General features: G+C 39.0%; 1 protein-coding gene across 3 annotated transcripts in view; it reads right to left on the bottom strand.

Annotated features, from left to right (window-relative positions):
* LOC103467993 (kazrin) overlaps positions 1 to 21,234 on the bottom strand; it is a 166,770-nt gene that overhangs the window by 39,911 nt on the left and 105,625 nt on the right. For all 3 annotated transcript variants that reach the window (XM_017305778.1, XM_008414774.2, XM_017305779.1), the window contains exon 4: positions 12,461 to 12,568. In XM_017305778.1, coding sequence (XP_017161267.1) covers positions 12,461 to 12,568 — 108 coding nt within the window. The remainder of the gene's footprint in view (positions 1 to 12,460; positions 12,569 to 21,234) is intronic.

Below are 21,234 nucleotides of genomic sequence, written 5' to 3'. Positions count from 1 at the left end.
ATGTACGACAGAGCAGGAGTGAGGATCATAAAATCTGTACTCATGGACAGGTGATACATTAAGCATTTTGAAATATAGAAGATTGATCATCTCATTTTAAGTTATTTGCACCTAGTGTAATAAATAGATACATCTATGTTTAAAAAAAAATTAATCCAAATGTCTGTTTAGGTTGGTAGTGAAAAAAAAGTATGCTGTTATTAGTAGGCTGGGCTAGCAAAGAGAGGACAGGAAGCGTGTTACCATGGATATTACATCCTATGCAGATGTCATGCATCATGTCTCCGTGATGGCATCCTGCAAACTTCAAAACCAATCAAATGCATTCCGTAGCACATATTCTGCTAAAAATAAAAACTTATTCTGATGTGTTGTGCCAGGGTGACAGCAGTGATCTGCTACAAAAATCTGAATATGGAGGATGTCAAAACAATGCCGGTTCCCCCTTTAGGGTTTCCAGGTCTGAGAGGCGTAGTACAGCTCGTGCAAGTGGAAATACATTTGTTCGGTTTTTCGAAATGAGCCGAGGTTTTGTTGACAGCTTCTCAGAAGTAAACTGCAAAACCGAAAATACTGCCACTGCAAAAGCGAGGTACCCTTCTCAGCAACTTGCTGCTATTCTGTAATTTATTTCAGCAAATTTGAGGAGCTGTGGAGAAATACACTTTGACGAAGATCAGCCGCCAAGCGAAGCATGTGTTTGACTTGAAACGATGGCGGGTGGGGGGGAAAGGAGCCACATTTAGGGTAAAATATGATTATGCACGGTGGTCTTCAAACAAGGAGATAGTGGAAGGAAATAAAGACTCTAATCAGTCCATCCCCACTGAAATACAAAATTACTTTAAAAGTGGCATGACTCGCCATTATAGTTGCTCAACCATTATCCCCGACTTCATTCTTTTTTTTTTTTTTACAGGCAGCTGATTTTCTCTAATGTGCTTCAAATTGTCACCTGTGTGTCACAAGAAGAGAAAGTAGTAGCACCTGAGGGAGCCGCTCACCGCATTCACCCGAGGCACCGCCAGCAAAGGATAGCAATTACAGAACCAGGACCAGAATCAGCTGCGCTCACAATTATGCTGTCAAAGCGAGCTGACACAGGCGGGCGTTTATGCTGTAGCTGTACGCATAAATCAGAGCAGATGTCAGAATAACATGTTGTCATTTCACTTTCTAGAAACCGCTCTGACAATATGCACAATGCGGGAGTCATATCAATCAGAGAACAAGCTCGCAGTAGGAGCTTGTAACAAACTGCAGGGCTGTTATCTAGCTCCTACCTCTGTGTTTACTTAACAGAAATATGTTCACAGCGACCTTTTTTTTTTTTTTTTTGCTTGATTTGCACCCAAAAAGAACTTGGCTGTGATGTAAGTGAGATCAGACTAAAATACAGTCCTGTTTTCCTCCAAAAAAGAAGAAGAAGAAAAAAAAAGAATTGTTGCTCTGACCTAAACTGGGAGAAAAATGTGCCAGCTTACATAATGTAAGATACGGGAGCTCTCAATTATTGACATGACAAATCTCTGAAATATACAAATGTGCAAAATCTACACACCTTTGTACTTTGGTAATAGGTTGCCACAAATTGAAGTGTGAACTAATCTGGAGTCATAAACATGTTGCCATGCAGTGAAGGGAATCTAATGAATCAATAAGAGCAACAGGCTCTATGGTGTAAAATCTTTCCCTCTTTGTTTAAAATGTTAATCTGTAGAGTTAAACTCTATTTTCAGTTTCTTTGAAGTACATCTCTAACAACCAACAGGCAATTGGCAGAGAGAAAAAACCCCATAAATTGCCAAAGGCTTCAAATATGCATACAATAAATTTCTAGTGTTCATACTGCTTTACATCGCCCACCATTAGTAAAATTACAAATGGTAAATGGCTTGTGCTTGTATAGCGCTTTATCAAGTCCAAGGGAATCCAAAGTGCTTTAAACAACATTCAGTCTTTCACATTCACACGGTGATGGTGGCAGGCTACTGGATAGTAGCCATAGCTACCCTGGGGCAGTCTGACCAAGGTGAGGCTGCCATGCATCGGCGCCACCGGCCCTCTGATCACCACCAGCAGGCAAAGTGGGTGAAGTGCCAGGGACAAAAAAAACACACACAAACTGCTAAATACTGACTGTGATTTCATGTGACAGATCAACACAAAGCAGTGCATAATAGCTGAGCAGAATGATATCAACACATGGCTTTCAGTTTACGTTACAGATAAGCCGAAAAGTATGGTGTGCATTTGTATTCAGCCTGCACAGTCGAGACTGTTCTAGAATCACCTTCTTCCAAGTCTTTTGGAGTATTTCTCAATCAGATTTACACATCTGGAGACTGAAAATTTTGCAAATTTTTTTGTTTTGTTTTGCAAAATAGGCTAACTCAGTCAGATCAGAGAGAATATTTGGAGTTGTGTTCAGGTCTTTACAAATAATCTCCATTGGACTCTGGACTTTACCTGAGCCATTCCAACACATTAATATGCTCTGATCTAAATTGTGCTGTAGCTTTGGCTGCGGATTTGGGGTTGATGCTCTGCTAGAAGATGAACCTCCACCAGCAACACGAATCCTAGACGTTTTTGTTTTTCTTCATGACTGTCATGTATTTAGCGCCATGTATCGTCCTTACAATTATTTTCAGATGAAATTGAAGGCTTGCAGAATGTTCAGAAGCAAGTTTTTGACAATGTCGTCAGTGTTTATGGCAGTTAAACTCTGCTCCTAAAACACAAAGCGTAAAACTTTTCCCAGCATCCCAACTTCTTTGTCTTGAGGAGATTCCAGTCACTACTTTTGTAGGATGAAGTATACTGTGCCTACCACGGAAATCTATAAAGAGAACCCCACAAACTAAAGATGTCCTTTATAAGTACTTCTCCCATCTTGCAAAAGCACTTTGGCACTTTCAGATGAAAAAAAGAGGCTAAACAGTTTGCCGGTTTCGTGTTTCCTTCATGGACTGCCTTCACATGCAGGAAAATGAAGGGAAAACATGGGAAGAATTTTTTTCTTGTCAAATAAACATTTACTTCTAAATACGAGTATTATTTAGATCTAGCTTTACTAAGTGTAATGCAAGTATTGGGAGCAGCCAGTAGACAAATTTAACAGTTTTATTTCAGTAACATTTGCCAGATTCATGTATGTTTCAGTTAAAGTTATGTAAATTTGATTTTAGAGAGTCTGATGCAGCAAGTTAAATAGGAAAGCCAAACAACAACAAAAAAAACATGTATGAAGAACAGCCTGAGGATATGTTTGCACTAACAACACAACAACACATCTGCTTTAAAACTACTATTCATAGACTAACTGAACTCAACAAAACATTAATAGGATGCAAATTTATAGCACAATATTTTGTTATAAATACAACTCTAGAATTGAACAAAACTGTAAGACCTCTCGCCATTTTTACAACCACATCTACACTCTCACCCAGTTCCTTCTTTTGCAAGCCTTCTGCTATAGTGAGTGATTAATGGTTTACCGTCTGCTGCAAAGTTCAAATACCAGCAAGTCTGAGGTCAGAGCAGGTTAAAGTCTCCTAACGGCTCCACACAGCTACATGCGATTCACTATCAGACATGACACCTGCCAGTGTAAAACCTCCCCGTCTCAGTGTAAAACCTCAGAAAATTGCAGGCCTGACAATCACTTCACTCTCTGCTCCATTTAAGCGCCGTCGCTGCACTTGCCGTTTCCACTCAACTTACCGGACTTTCTTCTCTCCCCGTCTGACCTCCTCCCCTCTTCAGGGGGGAGCTCTCCTAAAGATTCCAGGATGCGTCAGGTCTGTGCTGGACTATTTCAAAATAGGAACACACCAAAAATAGTTTCTTATTTTCCTTCAAAAGCGGTCGTCACTCAGATCTGAGCCATCTTCAGCATTTTGTCCCTAAAGTCCCTGCTCAGTTGACACCAGGAAATGCATCCAGGCTGCGTCTTTCCCTCTCTGAATACCTGTTCAAGGCAACTCCCACAGGATCGGTGATACAGTACACCAGGCCCCTCCCCCTCTGCTCAAATAGTTTAGGTAAGGAAGAAGACGGGCTCAGCCGGGTCGGTGCTACGATTTTCCCACATTACTCAACCATGTGTATGCACACACGTACCGGGACAAGACCAATGGGAAAGGGAGCTACACCTAACGTGTGAGCTCACACGCAGGTGCATGTCGACTTGATGTAGTCTAAGGCAGACAGCAACACGCCAGCCAGCTGTTGACTTGCCCCAGGCTTCTGGTCCTCTGTAAGCTAATACTTTGAGACGTTATCGTTTTCTTTTCTCACAGCTTTTTTTTTTTTTTTTTTCCCCCCCAGGGCTGCAACCGTACAGTTAACTTCTACAAGCTGATTTGAGTTGTAGAGGTACAATTAGAGTGAACTTGGGCCCGAAATCACGGATCTCAACAGGATATTACAATGATCTTTAAGAAACAAGTTTCTTAATTTGAATTTGGAAACATTCCCATTTCATTGTTACAAATCAGAAAACTGAACTGTATCTGGAAGTAATTCTCTTGCTGTGAAGAAATCATTTAAATAAAATGTACTTTTAGTTTCACTCCCTAAGCTTATCCAGTTTTTTTGTTTTTTTTTACAGGATATAGATAAAAGAAGAAAGCTGATACTATGTCAATGTCTTGGTTAAAGGTCAAATGATTACCTATATTGTTTGCTTACTTATAGAGTCAGTCAGAACTTTAGTTAAAATGTTGTTGTATTTGAAGGAGTTTATAATACAATGCTTACTAGCATAATTTCCAAAATGTTTGTTAAAAAAAAAAAAAAAGCAGAATCACAAATCCTCCGCTATATTAAACAGTGGACAAGAGGTGTTTTACTGTGTTTGTGGCAAAAATGTTCAGTTTCAGACCAATCTGATCACAGTTGACAAGTCAAGATAAAGTCCCAGGTGAGAGCGAGAGGCCGCATATTTACATTTCTCATAGTAGGGCAGAAACCGATTGTTTTTCCAGCATTTCTCCCAGACAATCCGCTGCCATGTCAACAGCCTCTGGTTGTTACGGGGACATGATGACACCAAGATGATGCTCTTTCCTGCAGAACTCAAACGGGGGGGGGGGTGTTTCTCATTTGCCTAACAATTCTGCTCCCTGCGTGTAGAGGTAAGGTAAATATGTCATCAACCAGCTGGGTAGCCAGTCGCTAAAAGAAATTGGCCTCTGTCACAATGTCATATTTATGCACCAGGGAAACAGGAAGTTGTTGTGGATTTTCAGGTCCCAGGAATCTCTGATCAGATTAAAAATGCAACATTTAATAAAAAAAAAAGAAAAAAAGTTATGCATATTTTAAAAGCTTTGGGAACCATAAATAAATGTCACTGGTGATTGTAAAAAAATAATGATTTCAAATAGCACAGTGTGAGATTATGCAGTTAAAGCTTAACTTTAAAGCTTTTATCAGGGGTACTAGCAAATTAAAAAATATATCTTATTTCCTTTTGAGCAAGCCGCCAGAGCAGAGCAGCAAATCAATAAAAACTCTATGATTTTAAAGCATCAAAACAGAAAAAGGCAACTATGCAGAAAGCCTCTTTCATAAACAAATGTTTGTTTTATCTTTTACAGACAACATGGAAGAAACCTCAGCTGTCTGAGCAGAAGTGTGATATTTGGAGAACAATCTCTTTTTTTTTTTTGCACAAACATGGCTGCTCTGAAAAGATTCTTATTAATATGAGTCTTCAAAATGATATTGAAAACGGGGCCACAGATCTGCTGCCTGCTTGTCTGTGTTCAGCTGAACTCAGTAAGAGTAAACACTAAAGCTGATGACACAATACACCGGCTTTTTATGAGAACAGATAAGAGTGTGAGGCTGTGTCAAGCTGTGAATATGTGCATACGCGAGAATACAGTCACTTCACTTCATGATAATACCCTAAGGACCGTCAGCAAACAAACAGAAGTGAGTTTTCAGAGATGCATTGTATAGCGTAATTAGAATTGAATCATTGATTTTTCTTGGAACCTATTATTTTCCATCCATCTTTCAATAGTCAGTATCGTTCAATAAGCAGCAAAAAAACACTTTGTAAAGCCACTTTGTAAAGAGATGCCTTGGTCTTTTTTAGTAGCTACAAAAATGATGCAAAAGCCTAATTTAAGATGAAAACATTAAAAAAGTCAAATATATCTTACAATTTATTGTGTTTAAACCTATTTTTCTACTTGGCGTGTAAAGCCGGGTGTCAATAAATGAGCAGAGCTCAGTTTTGTTCTTCATGAAAAGTGGGGAAAACTGAGCAGCGTGATGATATTGTTCTTATTCCTCTGAGCAAAGCACAACGTCTTGATGACGATATCCTCGTTGCAGTTTTGCTCACTCGACTGCAACATATCCTGTGGAGAACAGGGCCAGAGCCCGAACACTTATAAAGCCAAAGTACTGCTCAGTATCTCTCTTGGATTTCCCAATTAAAGGAGTCCATTTGCCAAACACTGGCTAGTTACATTACAACAACCATAGCAATAAACTTCAGGGACCAGGGGGCTACAAGACAAATTGGCCAGCTGATGCAGCAAAAACTTTAGTTCACCTCTGTCTTTCAGCATATTTTTTTCTAATCTTGGATGACAGAAGGTAACGAGCTTAGAGTATTATCCTTTAAATGAAAATCTATTGAGGCAGCCAATCTCTTTGTAGTCATTTACAGAACACGTCAAAGAAAGTGAGGCACAGCTTCATCTAGCCGACAGTGCGTCAGTCTGGCAGCTTTTTTTTTTATTTAGGCGAGTTAAATTAGTGCAAAATAGGCCACCGGGGAAAGATTAGCAATTTGTTAAATGTACGTGCGTATACTGTAAATGTGGGCGGCCGAACCTTTCATCAACACAGTCCGGTGTCAATATTTTCCTCTGCTTGTCTTGACTACTGCTTACTACTTCATAAATAACACTCAAATGCTTGTGTTAATGGATGCTCCACCCTTTTAAATTGTAAATACAACACACAGAGAATGTTCCAAGCAGGAAATGCTTTTACCCTACGGTTCCTCACAAACTTATTTTCTTTGGAGATTTAACTTATAAACCAACATAAAGTAGTGCATAGTTGTGAAGTAGAACGGAACAGAAATAAATGGATCCAACTTTTTTTTCCACATAAAAAATTTGAACAGTGTGGCCTGCATTTCGCCACATTGTAACGGGTTGAATATTCACCGTGGGAGCACGGTTACCCTTTCACAAAACGGACGAAAGCGAAACAATACATCTAAAAATAAAAACAATTTTGTGAAATAGAAATGCTACTTTATCTCAACAATCAAAACGAAATGAAAAATAAAAATTCCTCAGCAAACATTTATCACACGCCAAGAGAAAAGGGGGAGCCAATCGCCAGAGCAGAAATCGAGAAAAATCACTTTTCTATTTTCAAAGCAATTTTCTGAGCAAATAGTGATTTTCTTGCTGTTGCAAATTATACTAGCTAGAGTCGCAAGGAAACCATCTAATGCTTTAAATAACATTCTGAAAGATCTTAAAATAGTACATTATGTGTTTGAATCAAGCATGTTTCAATCAAGCATGTTTACATCTGAGCCGTTTCACAAACCAGGCTTTACTGGCTAGTCACAACTTTTGGGAGTTTGAAAGAAACACGGAGTTACTTAACGTTCCCACCACCTCCCCCCTAACCCACGCTGGTTACAGGCCATTTGGACAAAGAAAACCCAACCTAGGTTTGTTTGTGGTCCTGGGACAATGCTCATCCATACTTTGGTTCAGACCAGGCACAGATAACTTAGCTTTTTTCTCGTAAATGCTACGAGATGACAACATTTGAAAGGAACAATTGAAAAGAGCAGTATTATTCTCAACTAAAATGATCAGTGTTGGGAACTCTACAGATGCTATTTCTTTTTATTTGTTTGGCTGTATTTTGTATTTTTATGCAAAGCTTTTAGAGCAGATAGTCGTTGTTAGGGTCATTTGTGGGTGGACAAATTAATGACAAGCTGCACAAGTCCAGCTCAAGAGTTGTATCGGTGAAGAGTGAAGAACTTTCACTTTCTATGGTTTGTTACTTTCTATTTAGGTTGCCTTGCTTGTTTAGGAGACGAGTAGGAGCAACAACACTTGTGAGGGTTCCCTGTGAAAAAAAACATTTTAAATAGAATTCCAAACATGTTTTTCCTCCCCCCCCCAACCCCTCACTGCAGTTATTTTTAAAGGTTACCTGTCAAACATTCGTCTTATCTAATCCTCCTGCTCTTCTGTATTTTCAATCTGGTGATTATTGCTCGGGATCTTATATAACGCCTCGCACAACCAGCTCAGCTCTTTTCAGCGGTTCATTTTTTTCCTTTAGATCCCCCTCAGACCATCACAGTCAGTGCTTTCACCAGACATCAGGTGCTGCTTGGGTCTGAATCCAAGGACCCAGCTCCAACAGCAGATGCCAGCAGAGATTCACTGCCAGTGGGTCTGTTCTTTAAATGGTCATCCGAAGGGCGAGCAGACGGTAATAATACAAGTGACTCATTGCACCAGACCTGCTAGCCTCCTGTCAAGCCTGAATCCAAGGTGGCTTCTAGAAATAGAAGGCACACCTCTGCATCACCTTGCCTCGGTCGTGCACAAATGTGAGTCTGAAATTCCCTCAAAGTTTTGGGAATGTTTAGTGAAAAGTAAAGATATACAAAATCAAGAAAAAGATCTGATTCCAATTTATCCAGTTATATTTTTTTATATATATATGATTAAATAGACATATTTTTCCTGGGAATTAAATTTCCTAATTTCAACATTAGTGCTATAAAACCCAAATATTTTAAGAATTAAAGAAAATTACATGGTCATATATGCTATCCATGTTGATCCACTTCTGCACCTCTGCTTCAACGCACCAAACAACTTGAAAACCAGAAATCACTTAAAGATCAGCTTTGGAAAAGTTTCAAAATTAGACACAAATATACAAAGATAACTTGTGTAAAACAAAATGCAGTTTAAATCATACATTTATTTATCGACAGAAAGAAAATTCACCACCAGCCTGGTCGTATGTGAAAAACAATCAGCCCCATTGTGCAAATGCATTTGCCACATTTTTGGAAAGATCAATATTACTAACCACATGTGGTCTGATTTCTGAAAACATGCAACAATGTTGGACCTTACCAAGAGAAAGGTTAGCCTTTCAAAATTAATCCAAAAGTGCATCAAAAATTCAATTAGGGGATCACAAAAGAACTCTGAGCAATATTTGATGCACTGCAGATCTTATTTACCTCAGATAAGGTCAGTCTTTATAATTAAGAAAAATACTGGGCAAAAATGACATCCATGGGATTTAGTCACATTTGAGATGTGACAAAAACTTTAACAAGTTCTTAAAGCACAACAATGTTGGCCACGATTTCTCCACAGTGACATAAAAGACTGATGGTTAGTTATCCCTGGATGGAGCCATTACTGTCGAGGCTGGAACAGCTAGACATTAGGTTTAAGAGTTGAGATTTTTTTCCCACATGGGATCAGAACAGTTTGTTCAGATTTATCCCTTAAAATGATCATTTGACAACTGATAAAAAATGTGATTGTATGCCAACTTCAACTTGTCACCTCCTGAACTATATGGCTCAGTAAATAGGGCTGCAGTTCCTCAGTACAATCTTCTCCCTCCCTCTTCTTCATCACTCCATCTAGTTCATTCCTACAAAACTGCAGATAAATTGCTCAGATCTTTGCTGAAATTGCTCACAACTTCCTCCGCTTCTGTGTAGTTTATATTTGGACTTACCCTCATTACATCACAAGATGGCGCCAGTGTTTGACCCAATTACCACAGACAAAAAACTGCGACACTCTGCAACGCCGTGGAATTTATAGCGGCGATATTTATTCTTAAAAGCTTTTATGTACGCAGAATGAAAGCACGGTAGTTAATTTTAAAAAAATCATATAAGTTCTTTTATCGTGTCAGTGACACTTGGAGGGTTTAGGTTCAAGTGATAGAAACTAGAAAAAAAAACATGTACACGTTCACTTACTCTGGCACATTCTCTCTTCTTTTTGTTCACTTATGCATCTCGACTCACCTCTTCCCTGCATGATTCCGCATTCAGGCAATCTTTCACCTTGTCCTCCTTCTCTTCAGTGGCGTTCATCCCTTTTCCCCCCCTCCTACTTCATCCTCTTTATCAACTTCTTTCTCCAAATCCAGTTTTTTTTTAATTTTATTTCCAGAAGCCCTTTCTGACCTCGTTGCTTTGACCTTCTATTTAAACCAGCAGACATTCCAGCCTCGCCCCACCGCTGACCTTAGAGCCACTTAATGTGCAGAAGCAGCACCTGTCTCCGTAATGATCCAGTGCTGGCTGCGTACGTCCGTTTCCGCTCCCCCTTCGCCGTCTCTCGCTTTTACTGGAGAACAGAGATGAATTTGCTGATAACATCAACCTTAGTTGCCTGTTCTCATTCTGATGAAACTTGTAGTGATATATGGCGGCCTTGGCCACTGCAGGGGTTTTGAGTGTGTATTTGTGATTTTCCTGAGTCAGCGCATTTGTAGCACCTTAGGGAGCGACTAAGGACCTAAAGCACGAACCGCCGCGCCTGCTGCAGGAGAATGTTTGCATGCACACAAACATGTTGTATTAAAACTCCGCATAAAACTGAGTGGATCCCACTTTTGAATAATAGATGCGGATTTTGCTAGATGTAACCATATATATCTGTGCATATGCATATATATATTTTTTTTCTATCAAAAATCTTAAACAGAAATAGCTTAGAACTTCTGTGGAGCACACATTCAGAAAAAAAGCGAATATGCAGAACTCGAGGCAAGAAGTTTACTTTTAATCCCCCCGTGGTATTTTTAGTAACATCTTTGTTTGCTTTTTTTTTTATGAGTAAGAACTGTTTCTGGGCCCTCCTAGGATTGCAACAACAACGAACAGCCAAACAGATCCTTGAGCAGGATACTAATGAGGACTCGATCCCCACGGGCTGCCTAGGTGACAGTGGAGATCTGCGCTGCAGCTGACAGAGGCACAGGCGACAGCGTTTGAGAGACAGTTCTGCGGCGGCGCGTAAGCACGCAAGAGCAGAGTGCTTTAGTGTTAAAAACACTGGACAGATCAAAACAGACCACTAGTGTGAGTGTATTTTGTCAAAGTGACGTAAGACCAGTCTGACCACCCTGCCAGATCAAAGTCACACGGATAAATACGGCCTTTAAAAGTTTAAGCCGAGCTCCTTTAGATGGTTTCTAATTGTGCGAGCTAGAGAACACACGACACGAGAACAATTAGAGCAAATGAGATGAACCTTGAATCAAAATAACATCCTCACGTTCAACTTTTGGAATTAAAGCAAATGTAAAGACGACTGTTAACAGCTGCAGTTTTTATGTTAACAAAGCTTTCTTCATGGGATTTACACGCATTTAAAATACACTACAAGGCACTGACAGTGACTGTGGCAATTAAATGGAGGCGAAAAGATGGAAGCCCGCTGTCTTCATGCCCCAGACTCATCCAACGCGGTGGAATCATAGCTCTGTATCAGCAAACCTGTACAAGGCTAATCCGGCGTTGCAGCTCGAGTGTGTGATGCAGCGATTTACAGATGGTGTGTGTGGGCAGCTAGCAGAGGATTTAAAGCAGAAACTCACACAGAGACTACCCCTGTGCAATGTGTATTTGAAGCACATCTTGTCTCACCATTAACATGCTGTGGACAATTTCAAGTCCGAATGAGTTTCTGGACTTCTTCTGTTGTTGAGCGCAGTCTTCCCCGCCTGACGGCTATGATTAAAAATTAGGACAAAAGCAATGCAACTTATTTTTCCTCCGTAAGGGTTTCTATATGCCCTGCTAACTTTGACTTCACTCTTTCTCTCCTCCCACAAAGCTGCATTGATTTTGGAAAGCTCACATGGCAGAGAGAGAGAAAGATTTGTGAGTTTTGAAAGACCAGAGGCAACAAAGACAGTACCTTGTTTTTCAGGTTTTTTTCAGAACTGTTTTGAGAAAAAAGATTTCAGATGTATTCACAGAAAAATCTAGCTGCTAATTTGTGCTGTACTCAAAATTGCATATATTTGCAGTCTAGTAATTTATGCAAATGTGTGGCAGAGAAAATCTAGGTGTGAACAGGGGATGCAGAAGTCAGTGCTGTTATTAGGAGACAAAGAAAAGTCAGGAGCATCTGCTGCACAATCTGCAGTGCAAAAAGCAGCTTTACTTCATCATGTCTCTCTAACCTGAGTAATAGATTGATCAATATAATTTATGCAGATAAAAACATATAGAGTATTGCTATTGGATAGCGATATTATTGGACATGTTACACATATTGATCAGGTAACCCATTGGTTCTGCCATTCCAGCTGCGTGACCCGGACACAAAGAACAGCTCAGACTTAAGTCAACCTGCTTCAGTTTGTCATCAAATGTGAGTTGTACCTTTGTCCAATGAGGCATCAGGAGAGTTGAAGTCCATGAGGCTGCTGATTTCAGTCTTGTAGCAGAGGTCCGTGGTTGGGGGTTTCTGCTTGTGTTGAGGTGACGGATCTGTGCAAACACACACACAACAATAAGCGTTACTGTGATTTTTGACAAAAGGGGAATTTAGAAGTTAAAATAAAGAGAGGCTGGCATATGAATAGGAATGTGAGATAATACAAAGGCAAAAACAAAAGTGAGAAGCCAAGTGACACAGAGTCATCATGAATTAAAAAAAAAAAGAAATTCTACAAGGACCAAAAATAAGTGTAGTGTGATTAATACTACCACCACACCAGTCAACTCCACAAACCCCTCAGTGCTCACATAATTCATTATTTCTCTTCGCTCTGAATGCCACGCGGCTGACCGTTCATGCCGGCTCTGTAGGGAGAACCTGAACGCCTCGGCCAAAGCAAAAATCCTGCAAGCTTTTACAGTCAAAGCCAATCGAATACAGAAGGTAAAGACGTAAATGAACGTCAGTGTTCTTTAGAACCGGAGCATGATTCAATTCCTGGTGACATTCAGAGCTTCCTAATAGCGTTACTGGTTTCCATCAGTGGCGTGTGATAAATGCATATTGAATGGATTCCGTCAGATCAGCTCACATTAAAGTGCAGCTCAGTCACTTAGACGTGCAATCAGCTTTTGTAACACGTACAGCTGCCTTTTGTAGAGAATAACTTCTTTATAAGTCAAAGTAGGTAGAAAATGTAACATTTTAAACAATAAAATAAAATAAAACTGAATCTGCTCCTCATTGAGGTTCTCCTGCTCCTTTCTACCATCGTTCCACCACCCGCTTATTAAAATGCTTTTTACTGGTTGAATTACTTGCAGTAATTGAGCACAGATGTGTCTTGGAGCTCAAATTCAAGGGTTCCTTTGCTGTTAGTACAACAACATTTAAATTGGCTTACGGGGCTACAAGTTCAAATCTGGCAGTCTGATAAAGTAATTGTAACCAGAATGAGACTTTTTTTTTGTAAATATGTAATTTCTGTAACTGGCCTTTGACCAGCTAAACCCAACTGTCAGGGTTTTTTTTTCTTTCCTTGAATTATGTTAAAATTCACTCTGCATACGTTTCTGCAGGTTTCAGGCTGCTGCAGCTGCCTGCTGGCCTCGTGAAAAATATTTTATCTTTCTTGCATTGAGCCCTTGACAAGCCCTCACAGACGTTTAGAGACTCGAGGGAAAGTTGAAGAGCGTAGTGGAATAAATTCAGAGGAATGGGAAATACACGGCGACTGCTGATTAATAAAGGAGAGGAGAAGCTGGTGCAGAGGGAAAATTAGGAGAATATGCAAAAGAGCCAGCTTAGGCTGGGAATGACATTTTATTTACTGAATTATGCAAACACTGTACACGGATTTAAGACTAAATCTCTGCAGCACCTTTACGTCTCTAAATTACTTTTCAAAACGTGCATCCCTGCTTTGTGATCTTTACAAATTCAACAAAACTCTGCAGATTGACAGAACAAAAAAGATAAGTGTTGCCAGAAAAAAAAGAAGATAATATTTCTTCTCATTGCTTCAATCTTTGCATTTAATTAGTATTCCTCAATAATGCCACTAGCCCTGACCTTGCAGCAGCTTTTGAAATCCCTTAGGAAGTCAAGTGAGGTTTGACTGTCTCTTTCAGCTCAGCAAACTCAAGTCAGACAAAAGCTCTATGTGGAGCTAATAATGCTGAAGAGCTGCAGAAGAAAAAAAAAAACTGAATAATGTCATATATTTTGCTGGACTGGTTCTCTGCGAGAGGCGCTGCACCTTGAAGGATATTGATGCTTTCCAAAAACCTTTATTAGTCTGCACTGGATAAATCATGTTTGGGGATGATCTGTTAAAGATTACAGATAAGAGCATCATTTCCTCTGTCTGCGTTCAGCTCGTTTCTGTCCGTTCCTCCTCATAAGCCAACATTATTGTTTTTCATGAAGCCAAAGAATTCTCCGGAGTGACCTCAGTGCAATGGATCTGCTAGAGGAGGTTCAACAGTCATGGAAAAAAAAAAAAAAATAAATAAATAAATAAATAAATAAATAAATAAATAAATAAATAAATAAAGCAATCCCACACACNAAAAAAAAAAAAAATAAATAAATAAATAAATAAATAAATAAATAAATAAATAAATAAATAAAGCAATCCCACACACACTCCATCAATTCTAAAGTCGTAATTTGATTAATAATTTGATCTTTATGATGACATACATGTGGTTCAAACTCATATTAAATAAAAATGAATGTGTCTCTAATATGTACAAGATGGAAATTATGTAAAAAAGTAGAATTTCAAGTGTCTTTTTTTTTTTTTTACTGTGCTGCATAAATAAGAAAATATACTCTTCTGCAAAAACTCTGCTCCTAATCCTTGTTGTTACTGATCTGTCTGTAAACGTATGACAGCTACAAACCTGAGCATTTTTTTTTACTGTGCATGGTGATCAAAGCTGTTTTGCACAACATTTCGGTTTTCTTTACAATATGAGGGATTTTCACCCTTCGAAATTTATTACTGGGAAAGAGACACATTAAATCTCTGTCTGACATTTTCAGCAAGTTCATAAAAAAGGAGAAACATCTTCTGCATAAAATTGACTAAAACACCAAAACATTTTATGAACACAACAACTATTGAGAGGTCAAAACATATCATAAGTGTCTTCTTATGCTCAGATTCATAGACGATCGTTTGGCATGAAGAACACAGCTGAGGGCACAAGCTTTACTCACCAGCAGGTAGGTTTGAGGAGAATTTAAACTAGTTTTGGGGAAAAAAAAGAAATTAAATTTAACTGTGGAACTATAGTTTTAAGTGAGATCAGCTCATATCTGTTTGCAAGCAAAACCCTTTTTGAAAATGAAAGCAGAGTTTTGAGTGAGAGCAGCATCACAAATGAAGTAATCTTAATCTCAAAATGCATTCCCTCAGAATTTCAAATGGAATAACTAATTGTCCTTTCTTAACCAAGCATTTTTAAGTTGCTGTGTTTTAAAGAGGATACATTTAATTGATTTTAAAAGCTTAAATTTGAGACTTGATATAGTCAAATGTCTCTTAAATCACAAAGGGACAAAAAAAAAAGAAATCTTAACGGCACCATCCTTGATTTACAAGACATGTAGAAACCACAGTGTGAATTGAACATTGTTTATTGCTTGTAGTAAAAATCGGCATCCATTCATCAGCAGGGGAAGATAAAATAACTTCCAAAATGCAGTATTTGTGTCAAGCAAACTGGCTTTTTCACGTGCCGCTTTTCTCTAAAACCCTAATAAGAATCTGTAAAGCTTTATGACTTAGCATCAAACATTCAAAATTATCTTTATCAACAGTGAGCAGTTCACTGCCAACACAAACCAGGACACAAAAAGGAACTTGCCTGTGAGGACATGAGCAGTTATTTGTACCAAACACCAAACTAAAGGAATTATTTAAAGCTTGTAGACTTGTGATAGCAATTTGTTGTAACTGCATCTTATCCTCATTCTCCTGCTGTAAAAAAATAAAAATAAAATGAAAGGAAACAATTCCTTCAGCGCCTTCTTTGATATCTTAAAACACAGTAGTATGTCTTACACCATGATTACCCAGGTGTTTGAAGGAGTGTAAAAAGCCAACATTTCGCTAGAGTGTACAATAATAGACAAAACCCACAGCTTGGAGAAAGTATAAAGCAGTGAAATGGATCAAAATGAGGTTTCAAATGCCACTGAATGTTAAAAAAAAGCAGTTTTAAAAGTCCCAGTTCTATTGTTGATAGTTGGGTATTTTAAATCACTCCATGCTTTTGGAGTAAAACCACCATGAATGCTCTGCACTAGGAACCTCCCTGTTGTTCCTCTTCTCAGCAGGAGTAAAACACAACAAAGCGGCACTCTCAAAAAAAAAAATATAAAAAAAATGCAACAGCCAAGCTTATCTTACCTCACTGAGCCTGTGGGGGCAACTTTGTAGCTGGGCTGCTGTTTTTATTATGAATTCTAACATGATTAAAGAAAAACATTCAACAAAGTTGAGGGGATTTTTGATGGCTGATAAGTCATCACAATGCATTTACTTGGCTTTATCAGTATTGTTGTCCAAATTAAGTTGTGCAAATTACAGATTTGAATCAGTAACTTAGAACAGAAAATATCAGTTGTGGTTTATGTCACTGAATGAACAACGAGTCGCATTCTCAGTTCCTATCAAAACAAGGTAAAGCTCTCTTTTGAGCCACAACAAAAACAATCTTTATGAGTTTCTCTTTGAAAAAGTTTCATCTAGCAGGGATTAGCTGACTTTTGATAGAACACATTAAATCAGCATAAAATCACTGAGAGACTTTATATTATTTAAATCTACCTCTTCTGTGCCGTTTTAAAAATTCTGTGTGAGTTCTGACTCAGACCGAGTCTAATTGATGCTGATCTCTATGTGATTATAACACATAGTCAAAAGCTCGTAATGTTAAATTTGCCAGTAGTACAAAAAAAAGAAGAAAAAAAGAGAAAATCAGTTAATGTGTATTTGAGGTTTTACTCCTGATTCTGCCTTGTCCGTTCCTGTTCTCCTGTTCCTCTCCCCTTAATCTGTCATCTCCTGGGCTCTCGGGCTCCTCCGTCGTTACCTGTCCGTTTCTCTGGCCCATTTTTCCGTCATTCTTCTGTCAAATGGGGTTTTCCCCCCGGCTCGTGTGTGTGTCTCTCTCTCTCTCTCCTGAGCCAACTATACTTTATCTGCTGGCGCAGTGCAGGGAAAAGGAGGCGGGAGGAACAAAAGAAGACCGTAATGAGTCGTGGAAGGTGATTAAGAAATGAATGGACCCCGCTGCCGGAATCGTCGCCACACTGCCCATGTGCCCCGGCGCAGTCTGCAATCTGCAGATAGACACAATGCTCCACTTTTCTTGCGCCTGCCATTCGCCTTTAATTGTACAGACATTCACTGCTCCTGGAGCCTGCCGGACTTCAGATAAAGCTCATGTATTCATGCATTAATCACCGCCAGCCAGAACAGACCCTTCCCGAGTGCCTCACCTGCATCGAGACCCCAATTGAAGGCACCCTATAAATATCAAGCAGATAAACGAAACTAATGGAGCGGAGAGAAGCCAGTGCTTAACGTTCAGCCACCCACTCTAACCAGTCCCAGATTTCAAGATGCCTCGTTGTCAGTTCATATTATAATGAAAGGCTGCCGAATGCATGAGGCAGTCCATTCAAGGAAGTGTGTAGGCTGGGATGTTATTAGTTGGTGACACGACTCAGGAGACAATGAACTGTCGTTTGAGAGACTTTACTGGGGAGAAGTGGATTTTTGGTGAATGTCATTAAAAAAAAAAAGGAATAAATCACTCCGATATGCCGAGAAGTGATGTTCAGCCTGCTCAGGTTTATGACAGAGGCCTGAAAGAACGATAGTTTATAGAGTAGCTTTAGCACAGCTTCATTAGCACGTTCTTTGTGAATGGGATGTAAAAGTTTTCCAGGAGATACAGAGCCGCATCTCGGTTCCCATCAAAAACCGACAAATTGAAACGTACAGAAAAGAGTATTCATTTCATAGGCTTTCATGTAAACTTTACTCATCTCACCACCTCATTGCTGCCTGCGCCTATGAAAAGAAATGTCGTTTAAGTTGAATTAAATTACCAATGATAATGAGGGGAGCAAAGATCCCAGTGTGATAAGGTCTAAAATTATCTGCGGTTTAAATGGAAAAAAATGCTTGTAGTTTCAGAGAAATAGATGATCACAGCACTGCTTATAGCAGAAAATCAAATTTTTGTTTTTGTAAAATAAAAACAAAAAAGCACCCTGAAAAATTGCAAGATAACCTTCATGTCTGCAGATCATATCTGTAAGAATATATCACGTTTTGTTTGAGTTTTTTTTTTAAACACCAAAATATATTTTATTATATTTAGATTTTAACAAGAGGACAACATTTTTGAAAGGTCTGCTTTTGTTAACAACACAGTTTCACCACGTTTTTAAAAAATAATGTGTTATTTTTCTTCACTATCTGGCATGAAATCAGACTAAACTTCTTCCACTTCTAAAGTTTACATACAATTGGTTAGTATCAGGGAGAGTTGATGAATCGGGTCAGGCCACACCTGGAACACACAGTTTTTTTTTTTTTATAACACTATTGAGAAGTCAAAGGAAATTAGCAAAGATATCAGGAAGAGAATAGCAAAGCTGCACAAGTCCGGTTCAGCCCTGGAAACAATTTCCACATGCCTGTAGCTGCTCTATTCATCTTCTCAATCAACTATATCAGTGGTCCCCAACCTTTTTATTACTGCGGACCGGTCAAGACTTGAAAATTTTTGCTGCGGTCGTGGGGGGTCGGGGGGAATGAACCGTCAGATAAGGCTTCTGCATGTTGGTGTTCCCGCTAAAGCCTGAATATGTCAAATTTTGTTGTCTTGGCCCTTTTATCGCAGCCTGTAGGGTTTTCCCTGTCTGGGAATGAGACTAAAACCTGTTGAATGTGACAGGGAGCCAATCAGAAAGCGCGGTGACGTAAGAACAGAGGGGAATCCCAAACAGCTGACACGGCGCAACTGCGAGTCCGGTGGATATCGGAGATGATATGTGGAAATGTTTATTATTATATGTAAAGGTCATTATTATATATTATTGTGTTTATTCAGTTAAAAATGTTAACTATGAAAAAACAGCCACAGAGGTTTGGAGAATCGGCCGACAATTCTTAAATCTTTCCGTCTAAACCATACTTAAGACTCACAAGCTCTACTCCTCTCTTCTCAAGCGCAGCCCAAACGCTCTCTGACTCTGGTCGCTATGGTAAAGTTTACATATCCCTTCAAAATAAGATACAGATGCGCCACAAAAACAAACATTTTACTTTCGTGAAAACTTTAACTCACGATAATGGCTAACGAGAGCCCTGAGCTTGTTTCTCTGCAATGAAACGGTCCCATCTGGGAGTGATGAGAGACAATGACACCTGAGGTGTGTTGCTTAAGCACAGGGTGCTTGGTCTCTATGTCGAAGCACTTTGAAGCTTCATTGCCTCAGCCGGTCACCACATGTTACTCAGAGCGGGCTTGTAATGTGGGACTCACCTACAGGTCCGGGACAAATCCATTCTCCTGTCTCTTCTCTGGGCCTTTTCCCCTTTGCAAAAAAACTTTCCAAAGACATCTGCTCTGTTTCTTACTCATTTTGCTGCTTGTGGGCTCAGTGTTGGCGTGCAAGTAACCGAGAGAATCCGGTTAAAGGATTTTCAAAATAAAAGATCCTCCAGACTCAAATAATACATGAAACGGAAATATTCAATTATTTCTTGCGTGGCCCGGTACCAATTGGTCCGCGGACCGGTATCAGTCCGTGGACCGGGGGTTGGGGACCACTGAATTAAATAAAAGTGCAATTACGCTAAAACATAATATCTAAAACTACAAACAACTCTCAAAAGTGCATGTAGGTTTTGTTCTGGATAAATTTAGGACCTGTCATGTAATCCCACTACTTTTATGAGCAGTTTTATGGACCAATTATCTCTTCAAGTCATTGAAAAATGACTGAAGTGCAGTATTTTAAAAAGGGCCTCAGAGGATGTGTTTTCATACTAAAACAATAGCGAAGTATATTAATGTCACACATTCTTCTTTTCGGGCACTCCTCCATGCTTTATTATATAATGTTACATCAAACCCGTGTTTGACATTTCATCTAAAAGCCACTTACTGTACATACCACATGTTTTAAATGGAAAATGGAAATTACTACTTCTGTCACGTTAATGGGTTCCTAAATGAGCCTGTTCTAAAAGGAGAAGTTTGTGCCATCTATCTCTGACTAAATGGACTTAGTTTGGAATGCTTAGATTAAAAAATGAATCTGCACTATGTTAATTAATTTGAGTTGGAGGTCAGCTGCCATCAATGTTATTCATTTTTAATTTACAATGATGGAAAAGGTTGTTAGTTTGCTGTTGCATAAGCTGGTTAAAAAAAATTGAATATGAGATTTGTGCATTCTTCAAAAATTGATGAGCAGCGGTACGATATGTAGGCACAAACTGGTTTATCCGCGAGAATAAAATGGAAAGTTTGGAAGCCATTTGCAGTGAAATAGCAAAAACTATATTTATTAACCGAAGAAACATAATCATTAGATAGTTTTGAACTATAATATGTGTTGAAACCACAAAATCATCAACAAAGAATCAGGCATATAAATTTAGTCAAGAGGTCACTGCTATAAGTATTTTTCCAATAAAACCAGGCAAACACAACAGGACAGTATCAACGTCAGGAGTATTCATGTGTGTAGGGATCTGGGTCAGAGGGCATAAGTAGCTTTACAGGATGCAAAAAGTTTCACTAAAAGTCTGGCTTTAGATTTAGATTTATTTTTCCATGTCATCCCAAGAGGACCATAAAATGGCAGCAGAGTCAGCATACTGACACTTTTTGATAGGTTGTTTTCAAACCATAATGACAAATGCTATTCCAGAAATTGAGTTAATCCACGGCAGTTAACCTCTTACCCCCTAAGGGGGTATAAATAAATTTCCGCCTGACAAAAACACACAAAAGTAAATCACTTATAGCCTCACAGCTATTAGATTTAATAAGAAACTTTTGGTACCTCTGTAAAGGTAAGATGTCATAGAATGGTTTTCTGGTGTCAGCACCATTGTAGCTTTGACCCTGCCTGAAATATTAGGGACAAAATACAAAATATTTTGCATTTTTTT

This window comes from Poecilia reticulata, linkage group LG7, assembly GCF_000633615.1.
Source record: "Poecilia reticulata strain Guanapo linkage group LG7, Guppy_female_1.0+MT, whole genome shotgun sequence".
Taxonomy (NCBI): domain Eukaryota; kingdom Metazoa; phylum Chordata; class Actinopteri; order Cyprinodontiformes; family Poeciliidae; genus Poecilia; species Poecilia reticulata.
Note: the sequence above shows the minus strand (reverse complement) of the source record. Positions and strands in the feature narration are given on the sequence as shown.